This window comes from Syngnathoides biaculeatus, chromosome 4 (genome assembly GCF_019802595.1).
Source record: "Syngnathoides biaculeatus isolate LvHL_M chromosome 4, ASM1980259v1, whole genome shotgun sequence".
Classification (NCBI taxonomy): Eukaryota; Metazoa; Chordata; class Actinopteri; order Syngnathiformes; family Syngnathidae; genus Syngnathoides; species Syngnathoides biaculeatus.
Genome location: NC_084643.1, coordinates 32,187,662 through 32,215,440, shown reverse-complemented (window position 1 = coordinate 32,215,440; position 27,779 = coordinate 32,187,662). Strand labels below are relative to the sequence as shown.

The 27,779-nt window shown below is 41.0% G+C and overlaps 1 protein-coding gene across 3 annotated transcripts in view; it reads right to left on the bottom strand.

The window, feature by feature from the left end:
- The window catches only part of LOC133499167 (ADP-ribosylation factor-like protein 15), a 131,483-nt gene that overhangs the window by 18,149 nt on the left and 85,555 nt on the right, over nt 1-27,779 (bottom strand). For 2 of the 3 annotated variants that reach the window (XM_061816816.1, XM_061816817.1), the window contains exon 5: nt 75-2,086. In XM_061816816.1, the coding sequence (XP_061672800.1) occupies nt 1,934-2,086 (153 nt within the window). In that variant the 3' untranslated portion in view covers nt 75-1,933. Of the gene's footprint in view, nt 1-74; nt 2,087-27,779 lie in introns of those variants that run through there. The other variant, XM_061816815.1, reaches the window with a different exon arrangement.

Here is a 27,779-nt window from a genome sequence, read left to right as displayed (position 1 = left end):
AAATTGTAAAGATACAGCCGAGACAATAATTTGGATTTTTACAAATTTAATAGTTGTTCACAAACAGAAAACGAGTCAGGATTGAAGAAGTAAAGATGGAAAAAAAAAAAAAAAAAGACAAGCGCAAAGAGTGAAAGTCATCCTGTTGTTTGATAAATATTGCAGACTGGATGCCAGGTAGATGACATCAAAAGCAGAGAGGAAAAGAAGAACGCAAATACACTCTGGCGGGTGTGTGTGTGTGTGTGTGTGTAGGTGAAGGTGTGCGGGGGTCACGGCTGGTCTGGGCCAGAGGGGGGTCTTCACAGACAGTTGGAAGGCATTAGGGTGTCAGACAGGGACTTGTCACTTGCAGCTGTTGCCGCAGCTGATTGACTGACTTTGCATTGGGCCGCCCCGGCAGCGCAAGCCCACGCGGATGAGGACAAAATAACGAAACAAAAAAAACAACGGGTGACCCCGGGGAGGCGTAAACACTGACGGAAACAAATCCAACACATCTGTCGATACATCCAATCTGTGCGACTTCAAACGTGAGTGGGACAGGCACGCCAAAAAGAAAAGAAAACAGTCATGAAAACAGTAACAGATTAATGTCAGATTTTGAGGGGGAAAAGGGGAAATATTATGTGAATTGATAAATACGCTGAAAATATTGATTTTTTTTTCCTACCAATTTTTAAGTGAAAAAAAAGGCATTACGTGTATCTAGCCAGTACGTTAAAACGACTTTTCTCACAATATTTTGATTTTATTCTTGTGGATTTTTCTCTCCTAAACAAGGAATTTTCCCACCTTTTTTAAAATTCTCACTTTCTCTCATTAAATACCAATACCAACATTTTGCCAATGTTACGATTTTATCCTCATCATAGGATTTAAAAAAAATGTAATATTGTCCTTAATTCTGACATTCTTGTTAAATTACATTATTCTCGTAAAACTTTATTCTTAATTCAACTTTATTCTCACAATATGATGAAGTCTTTGCAATAATTATTTTTAAAAATAAAGTTTCATGTTTTGCTACAACAATTTTTGTGTGAGCAAAATTAAGATGCTTAATTACAACTTTATTCTCCTAATATTACAGATTTATTCCCATAATAGAGCTCATTCCTGCTTGTAAAATGGCAACTTGGAAAAAACAACTTTTCCCCCATTAAAAAAAACCCCATTACAACTAGATACAACTTTATTCTTGTGAACTGGTCATATTTTAATGATACAATTACTTTTGTTTTGCTTGTAACTATTTCGTCTTTCCCCTCATAAAAGTCCAGTTTGATTCCAGTATTTATATCCTTACAATGTGCCCCTAATACTTGTATTGGTCATTGGCTCGAGTGAAGGGTTCCCATATTATGCTTGGTGTGGAATGCATGAACAAAAAATGTTAAAAAATTATTCCATACATAAAGCGGCATATGCTGCACATTCCTAAAAGCACTGAAAACCTAGTAGCGCACTCCCACAGTCACATGATTAGTAGCAGTACTGCGATTGCGTGGTAACTGTACAGCGGACTCCATGAAGATAGCGCTACAAGGCTCAGGTTAGACGCGGTATCACACGCTGAATTGCCGATATGTAACTGGTGTGCACGACACACTCGCGGCGGAAACAACATCAAGAGTTCCCACTCGGACATCCTGAAAAGTAATTAGTGGAAGGGTTGAACTTTATCTACAGGCAACCTGGGCTCCGCTTTGTGTGAGCGTGTGTGTCAGCGGGAGTACAGCTAGAGATTACAAAGCCGACCTCAACGGGAGGATCTTCATAACAACGAGGTTCTAAGTGGTTCTGAAGGCCCCTGGAAGGTAGTCCTGAAGAAGGGAGGGGGTGGGGTGTATTTGTTGGTGTGCGCGCGCGCCGGTGGGACATTTCGGTGACATCGTCCGCTGTTCGTGTCTCTTGGCGCGAACTTACGCCATCATATCCTGCCGACCGCCGTGTCTTTGTCCTCCAGCAAGCCGATGAATTGAGCAAAACTTTCCTTCACGGCCTCCACGTGGTCCGTGCTGCTGCCGTCCAGGATCCAGCGCTTGCCGCGGGCCAACGGCTCCAGCTCGAAGTATTTCTTGATCTGTGCACATAATGTATTACTGCTATTAGTAATAGAGTAGACCATAGATATTCATAGTATTCATAGGTGGTGGCTAGGGACCGGTGTGACGGTCTGAGCGCTCCCCTGTGCTGAAAAGTCTCCTTGTGATCAATGCGCGTGCCTTACTAACGGGGGAACTCTGGGTACGTAGCACACGCTTACTGGGAACTCTCCCAGTCTCATAGTTCCCCTTCTTCTACAGGGAGGGAGCTAACATACGTTATAACCTAACCTTAAAACAAAAGTTGATAAAAAAGATATACACATATATATACGTTCACTGTGTTCGTCTTTCTGAGACGTCCATAGCGAACATGAACACTCGGCGACAAGTTGTCAAATGGCACATGCTGAAGCATGGATGGGGATGTTTCAGACTGGTCGGAAGTTTACAAAATATACGCGCATGTGCATTACTCACAAAGAGACTTTGCAGCACCTAGAGCGCTCAGACCGTCACAGCGGGCCCGACTGTGAATAATAAAAATCTGAAAATTGCCCCTCAGCATAAATTGCTGTTAAAAAAAAAAAACGCTAATATATAAGTGGGGAATCAAGGAAAAAATATACAAATAAGCAGGTGTTGCCGCAAACAGATAATATGCGGAAGTAAACTGGAAAGGCAAGTCTGAATTTAAAGGTGACTGTGTGTCAACGTTTTTTTTGGGAATACATTTATTCATGTTCATGCATTGTTCTGTTTTACTAGGACTGATAGTTTAATTTACAGTACAGATATGTTTTTTCCATTGAAATCAACGTATCATGTTTGCAAAACCAAAAATGTTGAGAGAAGTAAAACTGCCACCTTTGATATGGTTTGATGGGTTGAATCCATCAGAAGATTTTGCTTGACCTTTGCCCTGAGAAATCACTCGGAAGCCGGCGCCTCACAATTATAATTGAAGATCTCTTCTCTCGCGAGTAGCGGGGCTTGCAGTTGTGTTACTTGAATTCATGTGAGATTTGGACGATTTCTGAGTGTCTATGAGGCAAAGAAGGTGTCTGAACGGAAGAGTGAGCGCCTGAATGTGATCCACAAGTCCAGGGGTGGTGGCTGTGCAACCGAGGATGACATGATGCACGTGTTTGGAGACACACACAACTGAGAAAATACCAACGGCGTCCTCAATTAATCGCAGTCGAAGCAACTATCAATACCTGAGCATTGACTACAAAAAGGTGAGGTTCAGCGCCTTCAGTGACAGATCACACACAGAGCAGAGACTATATGCCAGGGCTGCCCAGACTTTTTTACCCCAAGATCTACTTTTCAAGCAGCCAACTGACGAGGGTGGGAGTGGAAGGGGGGAAGATGGTAGTGATGATGCTCTCAAACCGTTTTAACCCTTTCCAGGCAGGGGTTGCAAATTTGCAACTGCTTTAATATAATTGAAAATTTTAAATCCAGAGTATCATTTTCTGATTTTTTTCTATCAGATTTTTCTCTCTGCAAAATTTTATTTTGATTAAGGCTAATGTTATGTTGTTAAAATACAGAATTAGCTTTTTGTGAACTGTTTGTCTGTGCTTTACTCCTGGATCAGGCTGTGCCAAGGTGGAATTTTAAAATTACACACCATCTCATCCTGCACTTTCTACTTTGGCTTCAGACCAGACCTCTCCCACTCAGAAAAGAGAAAATCTCGTCCAGTTTAACCACTTTTTCTTCAATTATTCACATACTCTGACAGTCATTGCATCTTAAAAGAACAGCATTTCTTTTTTAACTTTCTCTATTAATATCGAAAGTAAACATAAGCAGCATGTCTAGCTCGTCTTTGCTCGACGTTGCCCAGACTCTGCTGCTAACTAAAGCAGCGGTGGTGGACGCTGTCATTATTACGCTGCGTAAGTACTGTAACATTTGCAAATATGAGTGTATGTCTTTAAGAGCAGGGGCAGAGGTGTGTAAGGGAAACTAGGAAAAAGAGAGTGTGGGGGCGCAGCGGTCGTTGTTAGAGAAAGTTCTGTGTGCTGCCTAAAAGAAGTCTACTTCTTTTAATTTTTTACAGTACGATTGTGAATTGTTCCATTGGATGTAACAACCAGTCATTCCTCACTCAATGAATCACATTGCAAAATCCCACAAACAGAATAGCTGTATGTTATACTTTCAATTTGCATTGGATTATTTTATTTTTGCGCGCATCGCAGAATATCTGCGAAGAGACTGCATCAGCGGTGCACAACTGCGCAAGCGCACAGTTCAGAGGGAACATTGGCTGACGTTTTTTTTTTTTTTTGGCACACGTCATGCAATCGACCAAGACTGCCTCGCGATCGACACATTGAGCACCTCTGCTATATGCCAATGAGTGTTTGTCTGCTGTTTGCATGTGTTGCTGCTCCGTATGTGTTGCCGCATCACAAGATGAGTAATATCTGCTCATTTCCGTCATTGTATTTTGCAAGACTTCAATGAGCAGTTTTGTATTTTCTTTGGCTTTTTAAAAAAATAGTTATAGAATGATGACTATCAAGAGGAGTTGTTGAGTACAACATGAGAAGAATGTCAGCCAGTAAGATTCCTACTTCCAGTTAAGGATGTTAAAATCCCACTCAATACAGCTAGAAAAAGATTTTTTTTTATGATAGCCATGGTTTGACCTTGCAACTGATTATTTCCATTCTTTCCTTTGGGACAAATGGTTTTGCAATATGAACAAATTGGAGGTTGTTCACAAGTCTGCACATTCCTGTCAAAGCATGCCAAAGCCGGTGATTTGAGGAGTGACGTCACCTTGAAAAACAAAAAGGGAAGCAATCAATGTGACTCTTTGGCTGACGATGTTGTTTTTGAGATGGCCCTGAGGTCAGCTGGCGAGGAAGCAAATATGAAACACCACACAGCCGATTGTTTGTGCTGTTAAAATAAAAACAAAAAGACGACCAAACAGCTCCACTCGACATTTAATCAACCTTAATGTGAGACAAAAATCTTGTTTTTGTGAGGAAATTTTGTTTTGTCCTGGCTGGCTTTGTTTTCGTTTAATATCTTGCACAATCATTAACAATTTATTCTAGTTCATCAAAAAACATGTGACTCATTGACTTGGAAAGGTGTTTTACAAAAAAAAAAAAAAGTACTCAAGTTTGTGACTCTTGAAATCTTTCATGCTGGTGATCATTGACTACCAGGACGAAGAGGTCATTTTATCTTGTTATCAGCCATAATGATCCTTGGGCGGCGCATTGAATTCCTCTGCACCCAAACGCCTTGAACTGCAAATCACTTATTCCTGCAGCGTGTCGTGCTGTCAAGCTGTGCCATGGTGTGTGGGCATGCCCGGGATGAGGGGTTCGGGGGAGGGGAGGTTCTTGTGTCTACTCAAATGCAGCCAGCCATGCCAGCGAGGAGGCGAGCGAGCGCAGTCTCTTGCCCCCCTGAGCCGAGGCTCTGTCCCGGTGTAATGTGAGTTTAATGACAGATTAAGTCACCTCGGCCGCGTTTGGCTCAGAGGCCCAGCGAGAAAGCCGAGCAGACCCAAACAGTGTGAACAAATCTGTCTGGGTAACATGAGTCGCCCCGGTCCAGGCAGTAGCCCCAGACCGAGACTGCAGACGATGCGGCTGGCTGGCTGTCTGGCTGACTGTCTTGCCTCTACCAAGGCCCTCTTCTGGAAGACTCTTGGCCCTGCACTGGCAGAAAAAGCCAGCAGTGTTCAGTGGGCGCAAGTGGAAACAGCTTCGAGCGAAACTTCCTTCCACAACCTGAGGGCAAGTCACCAAATGGCAATTGTCTTCTTTCGCACTGGCAGGCAACTGTAGTGAAATGTGTTCGTACAGTCAGAACAGTGAAGGAGACCACTGAATTACGGATCGTCACCCTCTCCTACTAAATTTGTAAAGCTGCTTTCTTGGACATTTTTTTTTTTTTTTATAAATCCCTCATAACATCTGCTCCCCAAACAATATTCGATAACATGAATACAAGCACACATATTTTTCTGTGGAAGGCATCCGCTTGTCTATCACAGAAATCTGTACTGTATACCCCTGTCACTCCTCAAGCCTACTGCGTTGGCTGACGAGGTGGCACTGGGTTCTTGCAGTCTCCTTTGGTCAGCCAGGTTTCAGGGCATCTCTGTGAGGCTAGTGGACCGCCCTGGGTGGTGTTCTGTTCACCAGGCTGCTGTTGGCTGGACTCCTCAGTCCCCACAGTGGGACACACATCCCTGGGGCTTATTTGTTGGGAGTGGGGCCCCTTACTCATTGCGACAATGAATTTCTTGGGTAACCCTTCACTCACACCATGGTCCTATAGATGTTTATAATTTACATAGCCACTCCCACCACATTGCAGTTGTACAGCGGGTTTCACGATCCTTCCATTGCATGATTCCCTCCGGTCCTCGTCCTGTCCTATCTTGTCCTGTCCTTCCCTCACAGTGTGTAGGACTACTGCAACATAGAGCAATCTTGCAATGAGTCTCTGCTCAAGGTATATACTGTAGTGTTTATTTTCCTTATCTTGTTTACTGCTTGTACTTTGTCTTTGCTTGCCTTCTTTTCTTACTCCACTCTTACTTTTGATTCTCAATAAACAGCCATTAATGTACAAATAAACCACAGCAGCTGCTAAAAAAAAAAAAAAGTCCAACGTGACACAGTAAAACTGTTCCAGCATAAAGTGGATACAGATCCTCCTTTCTGCTTTTTTGGTTCGTTGTCACTGACCACACCCAAGCCGTATTGACTCCACAAAAGTTAAATTAAGAAATCACTCAAATAGAACCTGTTTGATAAAATGAAGTTGGCCAATAAATCTAAAATAATATACATTTTTAAAAAAACATGCAACAAAATGCCACAATCCAAAGACATTCAAGAATAGATGATAAATACACAAAAACAATATTTATCAGTCTGGATAGGCTTACATAGCCATTTATAAAACTTGAAGATTTTAGCAAAGCATGGTGAGAGTTACTATCCTCAAATGGAGAAAACACGGTAACCTTGATGAATCTTCCCACAAGTGGGTAGCCTACACATGGACAACATCCACAATATTTTCCATCTACTTTTTTTTTTTTTTTAAATATGCTTACAATGCCTAAATAATGTGGATTGGGTAAAATTGTTTAAAAGGTCTCTCCAGATCACAGTTTTTCACTTATAGCGGGGGGGACTGGAAGGTATCCCCCATAATTCACTCTATATTAAAATTACCCCAATGAATTATTATAAAGAGTGCTTGGGTCCCTTGAAAGGTTAGTATTTATTTTTTTAAAATCATGATTATAAACAGGTTTTGTCTGAGACGTGTCCCACAATCAGTGTAGATTCAATCCAGAGGTTGTAGTCCAAGCAACAACAGGTGGAGCTTTGGCCTTCAAACCGCTTTAGTGTTATGTGGCTGAAGGAACCCTGTGACCTAATGGCCGGGCGCATCCCTGCCGGCTCGCCAACAGCGTGGCCCAAACCCGTTTCTTTAAGATTAAGTCCTCCTAAGCACACTTATGCTTGCTTAAGGAATTGCGTGAGGCAGTGGGAAGGGTAAGTATGTAGTTGCCAGATGGCTCGGAGAATGACCAGTGGGTCAGTCAGTCTAGCGTCTTCTAGGTCATACACACCAGCCTATACATACACAGGAAGAGAAAGCGGTTTATACCTGCATACGGAAGGGTCAACCCCCCCCCCCCCTCCCCACATCAGCTGCACTCCTGAAGCCGGAATCCAGCCTCATTGGCCACTTGAGATTTACAATTGTGACTCAGAAGAGAACACTGACAACAGCAGTTGGGCTATGACTTGTGCTTCATGCACAGGTGTGTGACTATCAACTTGTGTACGGCACTGACCATAACTGATGCACCGAGATTAAAATCCTTCGCCAAAACAGAAAAATTATAATGCCAATTATAGGTAAAATCGAATTTGTGGTTATGACTGCAGAGCCCAGTGGTGCAGCTGTAGAGTGCTGGCCTCAGAGTTCTGAGGATCGGGGTACAAATCCTGGCCCCGCCTGTGTGGCGTTTCGATGTTCTCCCCATGCCTGCGTGGGTTTTCTCCGGGCACTCTGGTTTCCTCCCACATCCCAAAATTATGCATTAATTGGAGACTTTATATTGCCCCCAAGTATGATTCTGAGTGAGACTGTTTCCTGTCTCTATGTGCTCTGTGCTTGGCTGGGAACCAATTCAGGGTGTACCGTTGACATCTGGGATAGGCACCAGCCCTCAACGTGACCCTTGTGAGAATAAGCGGCTCAGAAAATGAATGGATAGACTGCAGAGCCACCAATCTACAGAAATTCACTTCCAGGACAATTTGTTTAATTTCCATATTTAAAAATTATACATTACAACAGGACAGTTACTGCAGTTCTATTTTATAATGGGACAAAAATAATTCTGCATACTTTTCAATTCGCCAATCATTAATAAATCATGGTTTCAATGTACTTCTCTCGCATGTTAAGTTATTTTCTTCTACACACTGCAAATCCTAAATACGAGGGAACACTGACCCAGTGTCTGGAGTGAGAACCTGTACAGTTAAGTCAGCTGTGCATAAGCTGCAACCCTGACAAACCTACTTCCGGCAGCTTAGAGCACGACTGGCCGCGCACGGCGCCTGGTTGCTTGGTGGCCCATGCCAGGAACACTACATGTGACACTCACGAGCAGACTCATGTCAAGCGAAGAGGATCTCCTGTCAGAATAAATAGGCTTGGCTGCCGTCTTCTGCCAATCGGTACCTCCTGGCCACCTAGACACGCGATGCAAGCAGACTGCCACAGATAGACTGACTAGAAAAGAGAAACCAGAACAACGCTTCGGCCTGTGGTTTATCATGAATGCTATTGGGTCAAATGATTGTTCTTATCAATGGCAGTGCCATTGCACCCTTTTCAACTTTACATGTGCAATTTTTTTGGGAATCAGGTTCATTCAAGACAGTATAAATACCCATTTTTCTCCATCTGGCTCTTCTGCTAATATTTAAATATTAGCCTTTGGAGGTACTATTTATAGGGAGAGTAAAGTGGTGCTTTGAGATACAAGTGACCAGAGTTTATCGAGGTATTGTATGAGCAGTTATCTGGAAGTGTATTAATTTTTTCTTTGATTTTTGAGTGCAAACGAGATACGAGTAATTAATGGTAGCCCCGAGCTTGAGTCAACTCATTTCACAATAAGAAGGAGTTGGGCAAATATTGAACACGCCATCAAAACAGGGGTTTCTGGCTGTTTAATGCCACTACTACTAAATGTTTACTGTCACACGAAACATGATAATTTTATATAAACCTTGTGTTTAAAACAAGGTAGCTTTGCCTTATGAAAACATCTCCTTATCTTAATACTAACAAACGATACAAAACGACATTGACACGGTAACAGTTCATCAACATCGATAGTCACGGTTTCAAAGGTAAGATAGATATTTAAACATACAACATTTAAAGATATTTGAACACACATGGTGAAGAAACAGACAAATAATAATAATACTCTGGCATACAATTATTTATACTCTACAAAAAATGATTAATATAAAAGAATCTTGTTGAGTCACTTACAGAAGTTGTAGTAATAATAGAAGACTTTTCTTCTTCATTTGTGTCTGTTTGACAGTATTAGACTGTCTACCGGTGGCCAAGACGGGCACACCAGAAAGACCAGCAAGAATTGCACTGCTGCATGAAATCATGATGCAAAAACTTGAATTCTTGATATTTTAGAATATTATGTCATGACTTTATATTTTATAAAATACTGTACATTACTATCAAATTATATTTTCCCTTGTTTCAAAACATAAACCAATGTTTTTGTTTTTGGGGTGAGGGTGAAATGGATTAATGGCATTTCTATTCATTTCATTGGGGAAAGATGATTTGAGATACGAGCATGCTCATGGAACTAATTAAACCCCGATCTTGCACCATTGTATTTTCTCCAGTCTACTGTATCCCCGGTAATAAACATTAGTGCCTTTATTATGGCTGTAATTGCAAAGGACCAAAGGCAAAAGTATGACTGTTACTGATAAGGCAATCCACTTCGGTCCAGTTATCTTGTGATACGCTCACATATTTGGGAAGTTGGGTCGAGCATTCTTTCACAGAATAACAGCAAAGCCAGATGGAACAGATGTAGGTCTGCGGGACGAACTCTAGCAGCAGATCTGTATCGAAGAATCACGTTTAATGGCCCACGCTGGAAACTAGATTTCTTATGTAGGACAGCTTTTCTTTGATAAGTCTGGCTCCTGGATTTGCCCAAGGTCCCAAAAGTCTGAGAATCAAATCTGAATTCAATTGAATAATATTGAATAATACTAATATTACTCTTCCTGTTTAAGTACAGCAATAGGATCGTAAAATGGGAAATTGAAGAGGAAATGCTCACTTGAGAAAATTTTAGCCATTGGTGGGGAAAAAAAAAACAAAAAACGAGCCAGAACACAAGAAGCCGATAAAAAGGCTGACTCAAAACGATAAGCTATCCTTCAGACTCTACTTTCCTGCAGGCAACATCAAAACTGCTCTGTTGAGCAAGGGGAGCTTTACTCAATAAATTCATTGAAGGGCTGACTTGATTTCAGCCTTGAGGTTTTCATTTGGGTAACCTTCAGCGGGGGTTCTGAGAAACAGAAATAACATCCTTTGTTCAAATGCTACTTGGGATCCTGTGTGCGTAACAGACCTATGGGGAAGACGGTAAAATGCTGCCAGAGCGCATCTTCAAACGCCGTATTCTTTATATTTATTCAAAGTATGGGAATACAACTGGGTCCTTTCCATTTGAAGATGTGGGATCCCTGTCTCTCAGTGGAAGAATTAGGACTTCTATGAACTGGGGAAAGTGGGATACTCAAATATCAAGACAATCAATTACCCTGTCCCTTGACATGTCGGGCCCCTGCCAAGATATCAGTCACCTGGAAAGTGGCCCACACTGGCGACTGCGTTGAAATGGTGGGGTAACATGAGATCCACTTACCATATAATAGGTATGCCTTTGTTTGCTTTTCCGGCTTACCTAAAGAGCCTAGAAGACATGAGAAAGCCTGGAGGTCCCGACGAAGGAAAACTTGGGAGGTCAGTGGAAAAAACAAATATTGCACTGCAATCTGTGGGAGGTGTCAAATGAAACCGCCCACTGGGCAGTAAATAAAGCCAGTTGATGCCAGACTGGAACACCTCGGGGAAGGAATCCTGTGTTACTGTACCTTAGCCGGAGCAAAGGTAAAGCAAAGTCAAAAATCACATCATTTGCCAAAAGAAAGCAGAAAGCACATGAAAAACTCATTTGCTTTATCAAGTGAAGACACCAGAACCTGTATGATACTTGTTAGGACAGATAGTCGGGCCAACAGTACATATGCTTCCAACACGAAACTGTGCCAAGATGATGTCAACATTCAATTGTTGTTACTGAGCCCATAAGCACTAAAAGATAAAATTTGCTGTTTCCTAACTGCTCGCAGGTTAGGAATGAAGCCTCACTTCACTGTTCCTTTTCCCTCCGTCTCTGACTAAAGCCACAGCCATCGCTAAACGTGAACTGCACGTCATATGTTTGACCTTGTTTTGTCTCGGGATCTGTTCAATTCCTTTTAACTTTTGTTGCCTTCCGGGGGTGAAAAAAAAAAAATCAGGACAAATAAAATTCTGGCACACACCCTAAAGGACTGTTGACGTTTTTAATCTGTTTTCAGTTAAAATGTCAGTTTGTTTCTTCAGTGATGCCTTTAGATATGAGCCCAATTTGTTTCATGACCATGCGCGTAACTCAAAGCACATGTATCTCAAATCATCTTTCCCCAATGAAATCAATGAAATTGCCATTAATTCATTTTAGCTTAACCTCCAAAAGTTTTTTCATGAGAAAGATTACGCTCGATAATATTGTACCGATCGAGTATAATAGCCCCCCCCCCAAATAAATCAAAATCGACCCCCAAAATTAGGGAAACCCTTTTTCCTATTGCAATATGCAACATCTGTTTGTAACTATCTATGCTCAAAATATTATTGTCGATATTTTATTTGGGTTTTCCAAAAAATGTTCTGGTCTGTGTGAATGCACTAATGTAATTCAGATTTTTCTTATCGTAAGTATATGTCATATGTCGCCTTGTTACAGTTTTTATGTATTAGCAAAGAATATACAGGATAATCAACAAGTCAATTCTCAACAATATTCTCAGTATAACATTTTAATAGTACTGTTAAAACTCTGCTTGGATTTCACAGTGTTGGATGCCTTGGGCACGTGGAGCTAATATAATACAGACATATGGATAAACTGTACATGAAGACAGTCTCAACTCAGCAGGTTGTCGGTAATAATGGCCATTCTTCCCACATGAAAACGAATACAGTATATGCCGGTGAGCATTGTTACTATCGTCTGTCTGCATGCATTGCTGCACCATTTCTGTTCAAACACCTAAAGGGTTATATAAGTGTCACATACATGATATATGTTAACAGAGCTATGCCCCGCCCCCCATTGTGTTATCATTATGCTAGCAGAGGCTATGGAGTTGTTTCAAATAGAACATTTGTGATTCTCTTTGTTTTATATTTATCATACTTTGATAGTAAACCTCAATTGGGAGTGGCAAAATACAGCCTCGAGCGTCACTTTTGAAGAATTCTTCAGTTAATAAATCTGCCAACCTGCTGCTTGTTATGAGTTGAGGTGAGTCACTGTCATGCCACATGTGTACCGTAGGTTTTTCTTTACAGGCCAAAGCAAAAAAAAAAAAAGTTGAAAAAAAATCATCCAAACAATCACTTCATATCTCAAGTCACCACTTTTTTTACAGCAGCATTTTTGGAGTCTACTAAGGATAAGCTTAAATTTATTCTTGTGGGCAAGCAGTTGCTGTGCATGCCCTTGCTGACTACAGGCCTTACAATAATATTACAGTGTTTCAGACACTTGTATTCATAGGGGATGCTTGTGTTCAAATTCGGAAAGTATAAAAGCCCGAAAAGTCCGAGCTAGTGGATCCGGGCCAAACCAACGAGTGAAATTGCTGCGGCCACACTGGAACCGAGCCGCAATTGTTTTTGAACTGTAGGACCACTGGCGTCGGCAAGTATCATATTAAGACCCCAAATGTCATGGAGCAGAGCTTAGCTGCATTAAGATTTACTGTCCTGTTCCACCGTGGTAGGAGCAAAGGTCTCTCCCAGACTCGACTCGGTGCAGGTTCAAAGTGATCCATTGATGGTACACTTTTCTTCAAAGCCAAGTGGCCACTGCCAGATCAGAGCCATCCCTCAGAGGTGCAGTAAATCTGAGATAGACTGCAAAAGACGCTTGCTGACCAATTCAGTGTGCTCCATGCAACAATGCTATTGCTCTTGAGGCTGGTGATGATGTACTTTCCATACAGACATGAAAGATATGTCTGGAAAGCTTTATACTGTACAAGGGAATTTTTTTTCTTTTACAAATAAATGTATAAAAACAGAAAGGCTTTAAAAAAAAAACAAAAAAAAAAAAAACAGACATAACCATTGGCATGATGGTGAACCATTTCCACAGGATCTAAAAATGGATCTTAAGAACTTCACTGCATTGGAAATTTAAAACTGCTAACTGGAATTCAACAATTTACTGCCACTGATTTATATATATGTCAGGCATTGTTTACAGACCAACTTTTCTGTCGAAGATAAAGATTAGGTGGAGAATTTCACCTTGTTGCATCAATTACATGGGAGAGAAATGCCAACAAGTTGGAGGTTAATCACCTGACACTTTAAAAGACTATATGGATGTATGGTATAAACACCAGCACCCCTGCGACCTTTGTGAGGATAAGCGGTTCACACAATGGATGGATGGTATAAACAGAGTATGTAAGATAGTGTGTAGCAGTGAGTGTGCATCCGTATTGTGGGAAAAGATGATGCAGTTCATGGAATGAATGAAAAATGTCATAAAATACAGTCTGTTTAAATACGTAAAAAAATTAAAAAGATCTTCAACTAAAGCTAGGTGGTAAGTCAGTGTTGCTCACAGAGTGTTTGATCGTAAAATGTCTAAAACATGTATTTTGCAATAGAAGTAATTTTGTTTTTTCTATAATTATAGGTCACAAAAGCAAAAAGTGGGTGTCAAAGGGGGCCCCCCTTAGGGCACAATTTTTTTTTCAATATAAAAGACACTGTTAAATGGTGTCCTCTGGTTACTTCTAACAGTGTAAATACAGGGCAATCATAATATTTTGAAAAATTAAAACATGAGTTCAAACAACCAAAATAATTTTGCCAAACTTCCGACATAAAACTGTAGACTGAGTGATAGATCAAATAGGCTACTGCACTTACAAGTTATATTTCAGAAATACTGTAAGTACACAAGAAATGTGTTTACATAAGAACGAGAGAGAGCGCGAGAGATCATGAAATATAAAAGTGAGTGATAAAATGCGTGATCTACAGGGCCGGTGTTACAGATAGGCCTAATTTTATTAACAGTTGTCAATTATGTAATATTTGAGAAATTTATGTCCAACTTACCTTTGTGTTTCCTGGTTTGGAATGCTCCTGGATATTTTTTGCACAGCACTTTGCCAGGAACGTCCAATTTTGTACGTGTTCGGTTAGACATGTTGATACATTTTTCGTTCCTACTGGCACAGTTACACTTTTTTTCAAGCCATGCTCATCTGAAACAGTTTGTTTTTTACCCCGTGGTTTTTATAAAGTCCCTGACACGATCTTCATCTTTTTGCTCCAAGACTTTCGCCACACTGACAAACGTGCAGACCGCTCGATAACATTTGCGTACGTGTCAATAAGTTATAACTATGCCGTGGTAAACAGAATGCTTCTCTATGAAACGTTAACATCAGAGTGAAAACACCGACGAAATACCGCCAAAATGCTTCCGGATATCAGAATGTTGTCGTTATTATGAACACCAATTTTAATGCAAACAGATAGCAATGCTGTAACCAGATAACAATGCTGTTTTCCGCTGTCACATCTGTGACTAATTTCACGACGAGCGTTGTCGATTGATGCTGGCGGCCGGTCTTGAGCACAGCCTTGCCTCGCGTCAAGCCGTGACCCCCCTCCGCCTCAAATTTTCTCATTGGATTTACACATTTCACATTAATGACAATTTCAGCTGAAAAAACTCAGAATTCCGCAAATCTGCGGAAAATTCTCATCCGTACTCTTTTGCTTGACCTTTCTTTTCAGAGAAACTTTAAGTTTTTCTGTTGTCAGACACCATTGTTTTTGTGTGAACTAACCGATGTTCTAGTGCTGACACTAAGGAACAGAAAACCTTTAGAAACCTTTTTTTCTGGTGAAAGAAGAGTGTCTTCTCTTTTGGTAAATTCAGTACTTATATTGCTATAGAGGACAACATTCTGTGGGTATTTCAAAGTCAGTCAAAATGGAAAATGGAGAACTCAGCTTTGAAATCTACTGGCTTCAAATGGAGGGTATGCAAAACAGAATTAGCCATCTCTAAATGTCAGTCGGTGTTACATTTGTCATATATGTTGAAGTTGGAGATCCCTGACCTAACAAGGAAGGAAGGTGAACAGTTAGTACTAACAGTCAAGCTACAAACCTTTCATCTCAGCTAGAAAACAATTGTCGGGATCAGTGGCAAAGCTGTGACCCCTTCACCACGAGTTGGCTTGGCTGATATGAAAAAAAGGTTTCTGAGGATTAAGTACCTGTGAAGTCTGTGCAGTAGTGGAAGCGAGGTATCCCTGTTTGGCTTGTTACAGGTTTACAGTAACTTAATTTGGTCAGGGCCCAGGGCGCCCTGACAAAGAAAATCTGGTTTTTGGTTTTTCAAGCGGGTGAGCTGGCATCTTTTCTGTGTGCCACGCTGCAGGGATCAACGTGCCAAGAACCGACTGCTCTCCTTTTCTATATTTCTCGTGAGGCTACCATGCTATCACAGCCCACACAGAGGGTCCTCCAATCCTAGACGGTCTATCACAAGCTACCCTCACCCTCCCTTCTGCAGGACCCCCCTAGTAGGACCCGCCACCCCCCCCACCCCCTTTCACTCTGAGGCCCCCTTTCATGCACTAGTCCTGACAGTTGACCAGTTTGAAAGCTGTAGAAGGCCCCCCACTTTAGCACACAGCACGCGGCATTACAATCAAAGTGGTCGCCTTCTGCAAAAGATTTAAACCATGCATCAAGTCGGGGTTTCCACATGCTTTCACTAAGCCAAAAACAGAAACGCACACACATATGCCACCATGTTGGTTTCCCCCTTCAATGGTTTGCATCGTCAAATTTCACATTTAATAATTATAAACGGTGTTTTTGAGTCTCTGACTTCAGTCAACCAATATTTGCTCAATCAATACAAACACTACATCATTTTTTTACAGACCTTTTTACTTGATTAGTAGCTGCCTTACTTAAGCTTAGTTAGCTGCAATAATTCTCTAGGAAATGCGTTAATTTTAAAGCACTGCTACCCATTGCAGAAACTGATCCTGGCTATTTTAAATGAGTTCTGAAGAATCTGCGTCCCCAATTGAGACTGGACACTAATGGCAGAAATGACTTTTTTCATACTACTGCAAATCATGAAAGCATACTTGTATCAAAAATGAATACTTCTACAAGTGACAAACAAAAGTGGTGGAACTTAATTTGAACCTTGATTGAATGCTGGCAAAATATGAATCCAGACTATCGGGCAGTTTGCAAAAAAAAAAAAAAAGGTTTGCTTCAATAGATGACCAAAAGGTTCCCAGTGTTCAGTCCCCGTGAGTCAGCAATGTAACCAGGGGTCAAATCGCATGCTGAATAGGCTTTTCGGAAGTCTTGTCCTGGCTATCGGCGGCCAGCCGTCCGACCCTGCTTGAACAACATACAAAAGGGAGGGCATGGGCCACAATTGGATAGGATTCTTTTTTTCCCCCCTCCAATGGAAAGTCCAGTTTTGAATAGGGTCTAGCTGGCTGAATTCCGTTCCTCCCTGATTTTGAGAGGACCCGCTGAGGTCAGGGTTCAGCAACATTTGACGTGAGCTGTGGGAAAAGGCAAGCTACGTGCCCACACAACCTGCCGACAGCCTTCTCACCCAAAATGCCCCTTAACCTCCCAGAGGGGCGGACCACCAGCCCGGGGATGAAAGGATGAGAAAGGCTGTATGGGTGGGAAAAAAAGAAAGAGTTGATGATGAGTGGGAGGGCCTGCAGTAAGACAAAGATGTTGGAGAGGTATAGAATCGGAGATCAATCAGAATCGGAGATGATTGAGGTTTGAATGAAAGTTACCGTATTTTCTGCACGACAAGCCACTTCTCTTTTTGAGTGCCGTGAAGCCCTCGCCCTGCGTTTGTTTTTTTTTCCGCTACCGACTATGAGTTTAAAAGTACATCAAAAAGTTGTTTGAACAAAATGGTTCAAACACGCCCCTTCCCTACAATGCGCTCGGGTTTGGGCATGTGCAGAGGCTTCCAATGTGGAGAAGAAGGAGGACACTTTACTTTCAGTGAGCGTGGAAGAACAGGAATCTACCTCAACTGTCCATAGAAGAAGAATCTACCTCGATTGGCGGTAGATGAAGGTGGCGCTACCTTTAGCTCGTGTAGAAGAAGAAACCGCTAGTTTTTTGGTGCAGCGACATTCACGAATGCAATATTAAAAAAAAAAATAATAACCAAAAGCTTTCACAAAAAGTGGTGGTATGTGAAGCTCTTTCGGTGGATTTTAAACGCGTGAAGCAGCCTGAAAGAGTCTACTATCATTAACAGATTAAAAGGCAGGACTGCTACGTGAGGAAAACAGCATTTCAGTGATGACTCGAAATGCAAATGACATTGAGAGCGAATGTGACTGAAATATGTGAGACTTCCTGGGGCTGTTCAACTACGATACTTTCGTGATTTCAGTGAACGGGAGGAGGATGAATAAAAAAAATGGCTTTTCTGTTATGTTTAAGCCATTTTTCTGCTATTTGGAAACAAGGTATGTCAAACATTTACAGTCGTTCCTCGTGAATATCAAATTTTTACAATGTACCAGTGTGTACGGGATACAGTATATCTACAGGATATGGCCCGGCAGGGCTCGTGTATGAAAAAAAAAAAAATACATGACACAGAGTGGTCGTGGCCTATTAACCAGTGCGCGCTGTTGTCCGGAAAATACAGTATTAGCTGAAACAAGTGTGATATTTTTAAATTGGTGGAGCCTGACAAGAGTCAAGTCTGAAAAATAATTTCAATTAACAATTTTTTTTAAAAAGAACACTCAAGACAAAGTTGTCATCTGTATGCAAAACAAATGTTTCCATTTTACTATTTTTTTGTGTAAACCTGACAATCAGAAGCCCCATTTTGCACAACCTGTAAAAGTTATTTTCCTCACTATTCTGTATAGCATTCATAGCGATTACATAATACAGTTTAAAAACTGCCCTGACTTGGCAAAGCCATAACAAAGGTGCGACATTGCTTCCAAAAGAGATGAATTGCAAGAGGTCTGAAGATTAACACCCATTGCGCTCTGTTGTGTTGAAAGCAACTGTCACCGTCCAAAAATGATTCTGCGGCAATACCCAATGAATAATCTCACTGTAAAGGCACCATCTCTAGTATGACTGCACTGAAAAATCTGTTATTAAGTAAATAAGTTTTGACAAGTCTTGAGTCGTGGCTCAGTGAGCCCTGCCACCGTGGGGGACCTAGTTTCAAGACCCTGACTGGACCTGTGTGGAGCGCTTGAGCAAGCCAAATCCTTCAGCACCCCCTGCTCCAGTGGTTTCCACTCACAAGTGTGTGTGTTAAATGTGATATTTCCATTCTTATGGCTTCATTTATACAGTGGCAGCAGCCCTGTTTCAGTCTACCCTGGATTAAAAAAAAGTGTAGTTATGTGACAACCTAGTGGGAGAGGATGGGCAAACGTGACGGGTCATGACCGCTGTGGCCATCTGGCAAGATAAAGTTCTTGTGACAGCAGTCATTGTGGGATGAGAAACCTCGTCTGCAGTTGCAAAATTGAGTGAATGCAGCTAAACCTGATAGTATGTAATAGAGTATGTTGAAATCTGGAGGCGATCCGAAGTGAGATGGGAAGCAGATGTATTACCTGGCATCTCAGTTCTTTCACATTTCATATGCATTTTGTTAGATTCCACGACAAGTGAGGCTGTATGTTAGCCAAACATATAAAACATTTATTGAGCAGTAGTATGTGTCCACCACATTGACACAGAGTCTAGAGGCAGGGACGGCACGGAAGCTTCATTAGACTCTTTCCAGTCCACAAATGTGCTCCAAAGATGCTCTACGTACATGATGTTTCATCATTCTATTATGCATTATGCATCATGTCAGTGAAATATTGTTGGTGTGGCTGCATTTCCAGGGCCAAGCTGGTGTTAGTGTGCTCCTTTGTGGTCGGTACATTTATAGAATGTGGCCAGAGAGCCACAATTGAGGGACAGAGCAGAGCAAGGTCACCTGTTCCTCATCCATTTTTCCACTGTAGCCAGCAAATCACAAGTCAGGGGTGGGGAGGGCTGCTTGCTGACCAACTTCAGTCTAGACGGCTCAATACGCAGTTGACTTTTTAAACCCGCTTGTCTGGAAACAGAGCAGACGTGAGGTAAGATTGGGGGGAGGGGTGTGTGACAGCAGAGATGCGGCGCTGTGTTTTAGCTGCTGCGGCAGCGCCGGAAGCGGCACTCGTGAACAAGCAGTTACCGATAAGAGTAAATCCGAATAGGGACAAAAGAGGGAGATGGAGAGCTATCTTGCCTGCTCTCTGTGGCTCCATTGTCAAGGTCAAGTCAGTCGCCCCCCCCCCAATAAATAAATAAATAAATAAATAAATAAATAAATGGCACCACCTGACGCCCTCAGTCCGCTTTGCCTCTCTGCTGTCCTACCATTCCAGTCCAAACCATCAGAACCTTCATCACTTAATACAGTGCACACCTTTGAAGAGTAATTCAAGAGAAGAAATATAGGGGCCACACCACAAGATGTAACCAGTCATCGATAAAAAGAATCAGAAAACTACAAAAATTACAAAAGTTTTGGAACAAAATTAAATGGACTTAGAAAAACCTCTACAAAAGTGATGGAAAGTCCAAAGCATTGAGAAAGAGATTCTGCTTATGATCCAAAACATACAAGACAACATGGTGGAGGTACTGTCATGGCTTGGGCTTGCATGCATGCTTCTGAGACAAGTTGTTACTGATGATGCAACTTATAGTAGCAGGAGAATAAATTTTCAGAACAATACACCCAAACTAATTTGAAGAAGCTTCATGGTGTAATGAGACAATGACCACAAACACGACACAAAAAAATAAAAATAGTTTATCAAGGGGAAAAAGAGGAAGATCTGGCCAAGTCAGTCACCGGACCTTAACCCAATAGAGCATGAATTTTACCTCCTAAAAAAGGAACTGAAGCTCGAAACATCCAGAAAAAAAAGGACTGAACACGGCTACAGTATAGGCCTGGAATAGCATTTCAAACTAAACATGCAACAGTCTAGTGAAGTCAGTGGGGAGCGAGGTTGAAAAGGCTTATTATTGCAAGGAAGAGTTATGGTACCAAATATTAAATGTTATTCACTTGTTTAATTTAATCATGTCTGTTACAATAATTTTGCTAACTTGAAAATTGGGTGGCTTCACACAAAAGGTACTCTGTCCTGAGTCTTGCCACATCTAGACGTAAATACCATGAGATTAAAGATAGAACTTTGACATTTTTTGAAATGTCTTTTGATCAGAAACACAAATTCTTCAGTATACCACACTAAGGGGAAAAAAAGAAGTGACTTTTCCTTTCCAATACTTTGGGAGAGGACTATTTATACACGTATCCATCACTGTCAATAGCTTTTCAAAATAACCCCACTAAACTCTTATTCTCGCCTATTTCCGTTTCTTTGTGGCAATCTGCTTCATCCTTTTCAATAGCGCCATGTTTTTGCAGTTCAGAAGAAGCTTCAAAAAGAATTAAGGGTCATAGTGATTCTGTTTCAGCAAGTTGGTCAATAAGAGCTGCTTCGTGTTGGTTGTGATGGTCGTTTGTTTCATCTGATTTAATGAATAAACAGAATAACTAACCAAATGAGGCTCCTACTCATTTTATTGATGAGGTGTGTTGCCGATGCCGGGTCTCTACTGTGGTTACTTTAGTCTGTAACGCCTGCTGTGCAGCGGGCTAGGTTTCATCCTGATATTTCACCTGAAAGGTAAATACTTTTTGTGAGTCATTTCTTCAACACTAACACCTTTTTGTAAACCCCAAATAAGCTAAGTGTCAATGGTGTGGAAAGCATTCTTGATGCTTAGAAGTGGTAAAACCAACAACTTTATAGCTGTGTACATTTTGCATGTGCAGATATCTTTATTTTTTGCGCAAAAGAGATGTGCCTTGGGTTTTGGTGGCACTCAGAAGATGGAGGGGGGAGTGAAATCACAGAACACTTTTGGAGTGTATCGACTTTCGACAACTACAAAACCCCTCGAGCCATTATTGGATGGCAATGAAAAGTTAGGACTGGCATGATAGCAGTGGATTAAATAGACAGATAGATTGCTTAGATTTCTCCATGTCTCCACTGTGCAGGACATTACTTACTCTAATTGGTGTGTATGTGCATTCTGGCTTGATTACAGTAAATGAAGTCTGCGATAGTTTCCAAATAGCACGGTTATATGAATCCAACTTTTATCGAGTGAAACACTACATTTTAAAAGTCAATTTTCAACTGAATTAGTCCATTAATTCGGTCTTCAGGGTTTGCAAGTAAGCATAGTGAGTGAGAGGGCACGAGCGGTTGTTAAGGGCATCATCCCATGGGGAAACCTCGAGTAACATTTCTGCAGCTGAGCAAGATGAGAGCACATTTCATCTTCATGTAGACAGGCTATGATGGTAATGTAGCAGAATTTAATAAAACATCCCTGACTGCATTCATTTTTATGACTCCCAAACTTTGGCTGTCGAGTTGATAAAGAATTGGTGACACTGCACAATGATCTCATCTTTACGGGACTGGCTGGGTGCCCTTTTCGGAAGTTTTCTTAATCAATATTCTGCAGGAAGAAATGAACATTTTCGTAACATTGCTCATGTCTCTCTGGGCAGAGGAAAAGCAGTGAATGAAGGAGACATCTGCTGAATCAGTTGACAGGAATGCAGCAATCCTTTGGGGGGGAGACTAAGACATTATTGCTTGCAACCTACTCTAATGACAACCACTGACCAGAGATCATGGTTGTGATGAGGCAGAAGACAGATCAAAGGTCGACACAACAATTATATAAAGTGTGACATCAAACATCACTTTGATCCTAAATGGTTATAGAGTTCTGCAAGCCGAGCGCGTACACAAGAGCCTTCTCTGGAACTGTTGAGGAGACAGTTTGATGAGAAAGATGTCTAAGAACAGGACATTTTGTTTCTGTTTTCAAAACATTGTCTAAACACAACTTGTGCCTGAAATACTGGAATATATGTGCAAACTGCATCAATCAATCAATAGTCAATCAAAATTAATCCTCCGGTAACATGATGTTAAAATGGAGGCTCGCACAGAAATGGTCACAAGCAACATACATATTCGAGAATAAACCCGTCACTATGTGGCCAGACGTTGCCTCATCTGGTTTAATGAATGAAACTGAAGAACTGACCAAATAAAGCATCGAGGAACCCCAAGGTTGTGTCCTCTCCCCTCTGCTTTTCTGGGTCTACACAGACGACTGCACATCAAGGTACCCGGGTGTCAAACTCGTGAAGTTCGATATGACACCACAGTCATCGGCCTCATCAAAGACACAATCGAGTCTACGTATCGACAGGAAGTGGCGAGACTGGAGCGGCCATCATAGCCTAGTATTGAACACTAAGGAGAGTAGAAATTATTGTAGACTTCAAGAGGCATCCTTCACCACTGCTGCCCGTCACACTGTCCACTTGTCTTGTGTCAACCATTAAGACCTTCAACTTCTTGGGAATTACAGTCTCACATGACATGAAAAGGGAGGCGAACATCAACTCTATTGTCAAAAAAGCCCGGCAAAGGATGTATTTCTTGCGTTTCTACACAGCGGTCGTTGAATCGGGACTATGTACCTCCATCGCATTCTGGTTTGGAGCTACCACAAAAAAGGACAAACTCCAACTGCAACGGACATTCAAAACCGTTGAACGGATTGTCAGCAACACCCTACCCACCCTTGACGACTTGTACGTCACTCGATCGTGAGAGGCTGGCTGCTTGAAAAGTAGATCTTGGGGTAAAAAAGTGTGGGCACCCCTGGTGTAGATGGTTGTTTCCAACTACACCAAGTGTTACTTGAGCCCATTAATTTGGCAGACAAGTCCAGCATTTACACCGCCTCCAGTCAGCAGGGATAGGCTCCAGCTCACCTACAGCCACAATCCAAATAAGAACAAGTGGTGTAGAAATGGATGAATGATTATGATATTGATGATGATTGATAAATACAAATTTGATGCTTTTTAAAAAGAAAAATAGTCCTTAGTCAAATTACAATTTACTGACAGCACGCATAAATATATTATTTTCTGCAAATTCAAAGTAATAATTCAACAATGATCTTGCAACACAATCTTAAATAATAATTCTAAAAAACAAGGATATGAAAAGGTTGAGGAATATGAACCAATCAACAGCTATGATGGCTGTACTTAACAAGCACTAATTCCTCACCAATAATTAAAAAACTAAAAAGCATCCGCATATTTGTCAGTGACTAATCTGCAACTTTCACTTTTTTCCAAACTGCGAATGAGCTGGCAATAATTAAACATTTTCCATCAGTAGTGACGCAAGTGCAAGGTATAATAAGGATGATCTTAACAAGTAAACTTTGAGACATTTGGTAACAGAGTTGCTCACACTGTCGTTTGCTTCAAAAGTTTCATTGATTGGCCCTCACCTGTGCCTCATCACATCGTGCGTCCAATCACCGGCCGGTGGAGAATTTAGAGCCACGCGCGTCACCGGCCCCGATGACACACGCGCCATGTGCCAGACGTTTGATGAAACTTTCAGACATTGGGCGCCACATGAGTCATGCAGCACAGCCACCACCCAACGTGTGCCAGGACCTGCAAGTTCACCATGTGCATAAATGTGACGGAGGACAGTGGTTGACGAGCCACTTCCATCTTGGACCGTCACCAGCACAGTTTGCTCACTCAAAACTGATTGCCTCATTATACCTTCTGGACTTTTCATGGAGAATAATGCATCACTGAAATGAGAATTACATAGAACTTCTAAAACAATTCTATTCTTGCAAAGTCTTTGTTGGCTTTTCCACTGCCCCAATGTGCCAGTTTGGCGTCATTCTAATTCTAATTCTACAATTTATTGTAACCTCGGTTTCCAAACTTAATTTGCATACAAGACTGTTTGCAGACCAATACGAAATTGCTCCAGCTCCGAACTAACATGCTAACATCAGAATCAAATTCAGATTTATGTAATGTATGTAATGTGAAATACTATAGATGGGTTGAAGGATATTAGTGCAGATTCTATAGTAATTATAAACCTTCAAACTGCTTCATTAACAAATGGAGCAGGACGAATAGTAAAACAACAAAACAAGGTAAGGTATTACAATCAAGAAGTCTTGTTGCTCCTCAACAGAAAAACAGTTCTGGGAAAGGCCTCACCAGACAACAATTACAGTATTCTAATGCATATTTGAAAGCAGTTTTGGCTTCAAGTCAGCCCCATAACTGAGAAGTCTCAAAATGTTATTGATGAACACATATGTTGTGGCAATTTTTGTATCAGGCATTAAAAAAAAACTACACACGTGGAAAAGATCATTCTTCTGTCCCCTCTCATTTTTTGAACTTCCTTGTCATGGTAACGAATACCTGTGCCATGTTGTCTGCCTATTTAAAGTTCCAAAATCAGCAGTAGCAATTTGTCTCAGGTTTGATTAATCATTTTGCATGTGCTAAATCCATCTATTTACATAACCACCTTCAATAATGCACAAAATGAACTGTGTAGAAATTTTGCACGTTTTACAGACCAAAGCCCCGGTGTGCCCAGATACCTGTTCAGCTTGTGTACTTTTTTACATCTGTCTGTGTGAGCAATCATTTGTGCTCATTTTTGCCTGAAGTAAATTAGGCCCTGTGTGTTCAAATTCCTCAGAATAGTGGAACCTTTAATGGCAAATGACGAGAAAAGGTTTAGAAAGTCCAACGATTCCATGGTACCCAACGTTGATCAATTAGCCTGTCAATGTGGCAAATTATCTTCAAACCTTACAAATGATGTGTTTGCTTGCACCAATGATTTTCAGGAATCTCCTGCAATTCTAAATCATGCTGTTTGCTATCATGGGTAGACTGAGAGGATAGGCAAGATTCTGCATGAATCCGGTTTCAAATGTTATGCATGGTACGACATGCAGCAGTGCCCTGTTTTACTTGGCAGCATACTTAATAGCATGCTCAATGTACCTAATGAATAGTGATCGAACAGATTAACATTTCAGTCATGATCAACACGCTTGCGGAATAAACAATTCAAAGTTGTGCTTGTTTACTCGAGATTTATTTCATATTGAGAGATGATGTATCATCAAAGCATTAATCAAGGTTTCTTACATTTATCCAGTCCACCACGCCCATCACACAGGGCCATGAGTCATGTTCTCCAAGCAATAAAGCAATGAAATCAATCAGATGAATCTAGACACATTTTAGGAGCCTGAGAAGAAAGAGATGTTTGGAGTCAGGATGTAACATGCTCCGCTGAGGGATCATCTGATCCCATCATCAATTCAAACAGTCATCTTATGTAAGGGAATCCTAGAAAAGAAGCATATCCACATGCAACAGTAGCAGAGTATGATTTTGTTCAATATTTTCAATACCCTACCTGTTAACCCTGGACACATACCCTGAATGTAATTTTCCAATAAGGTTTCTCAAGTAACGATGTACCAAGAAAATTACACGAAAAAAAAAACATATCCTCGTACTTGTGTGAAACATTCTCTCAGTCAAGTTCAAGTAACTTTGTCAGATGTGTTATATATACAACATATCTGAAACAGTATTCCTCTCAGACAAACTTGTTAAAAATAAATGTATAAAACATAAATAAACGGGTCTGTCTAAAATATGTACATTGCGCCTTAATATAACCAATATGGTCAATCTGGCTAATTTAACAAGAACTGTCTTTTCTTTATACAGTATGTAAACGTAGATGTGTGGCATTGACATTATGAACAGCAATCTACACAGTTGAGTATTATGGACAGTGTATTAAATTATGGATTTCTCAAAGCAAATTAAAAATGTGAAAGGAAGGCTGAGTAACAAAGCAAATCCAGTATTCTGAAGTTGAGTAAGATTTTTAAAATGGCTCCTGAAATATTCGAGTCTGAATTGAAAGGATCATAGAGAAGCTCCATTATTATGTCTGTGTATGTCTCATTTCTGGAATTTCAACAATGTTTACCTGAACAGAAAAATATTGAAAGAATTGAATGATTTATCCTCACATTAAATGCATTTGCTTTAGTTCAGTATTATATATACTGTATATATATGATTATAATATACTGGAAGATTCAGGTTGTGTTAAATCTATTGGATCCAGGGTGGAAATACTGTCTTTGCAACTTCTGCTCTGCCATTGCATCCCCTCAAAAAGTGTCCTCAGAGAACATCGGTGGTATAATGTGATCGTGACGCAGGGTGCAAAATCGTGTTGACCCCCTGAGAGTAAACTCCTGTGAGGATCATTCTAATTATGTCACATTAGAGACCTTTAACATTTCATCAGTAGACCAAATAAGGGCTTGACAGACTGAATCAACTCCCTACACATTTTGTTCATGATTGCACGCCTGTGCCAGGGGGCTGTGACACCGCTGCACGAACACCAATGTAGGATTTTGATGCAAATTCATTCATCAGATGATGTGGTTTTCTAATTTAGAGGGTGAAATAATGTACTATTTAGGTAAAATAAAAAATAAAGTTAAAACACATGTAAATGCAGAACAATAACCAACGAGATTAGCAACCCAACATTTCTTCATGGTATAATGTAACATAGCCCACTCGGGGAAACGCTCGAAATTGGTGCTTCCTCAACCAGGGGGATAAAAAGAAATAAAAGATAGTTTTAGAAACCTGGCACATGCCGGGGATACAGAATTTTTTTTTTTTACTTGATAAGTCAAGATTTGATATCATGACCTTCTGCGTGGGAAAGGTTTTCATTTATAGAAAAACATATATGGAAGTACACTGGGTGCAACCAAAAGAGCCTTCCATTATTTTTTTCTGTGTGGTTGTCTTCGCTGTTTTTCTAGGAACATCTCTGCTAAGACAGTGGTCAAATCTAGTTTTCACAATACTTGTGGGGACATCACTTGCAGGGGGTAACTGGCATTGTAATCTTTAGTATATATGCATAATTAAGCCAAAAGAACACTGACAGCAGTAGGTTACAGTAAAGCTTTCCACAGACTTTTCTTTCTGAACAGGAGAATGTTTGAATAGGGGTTGTACGGCAGTTCAGGTGTGGGCCCCCAGGCTTAACTAATCCCGCTTCGAGTGCCCATCCCATTAGACCATGTAATCAGGAATGTGCCGGAAAGCAGGTGTGTAAATAATTCGTATTCAATAAACGTTCGTTTAGCGGCGTG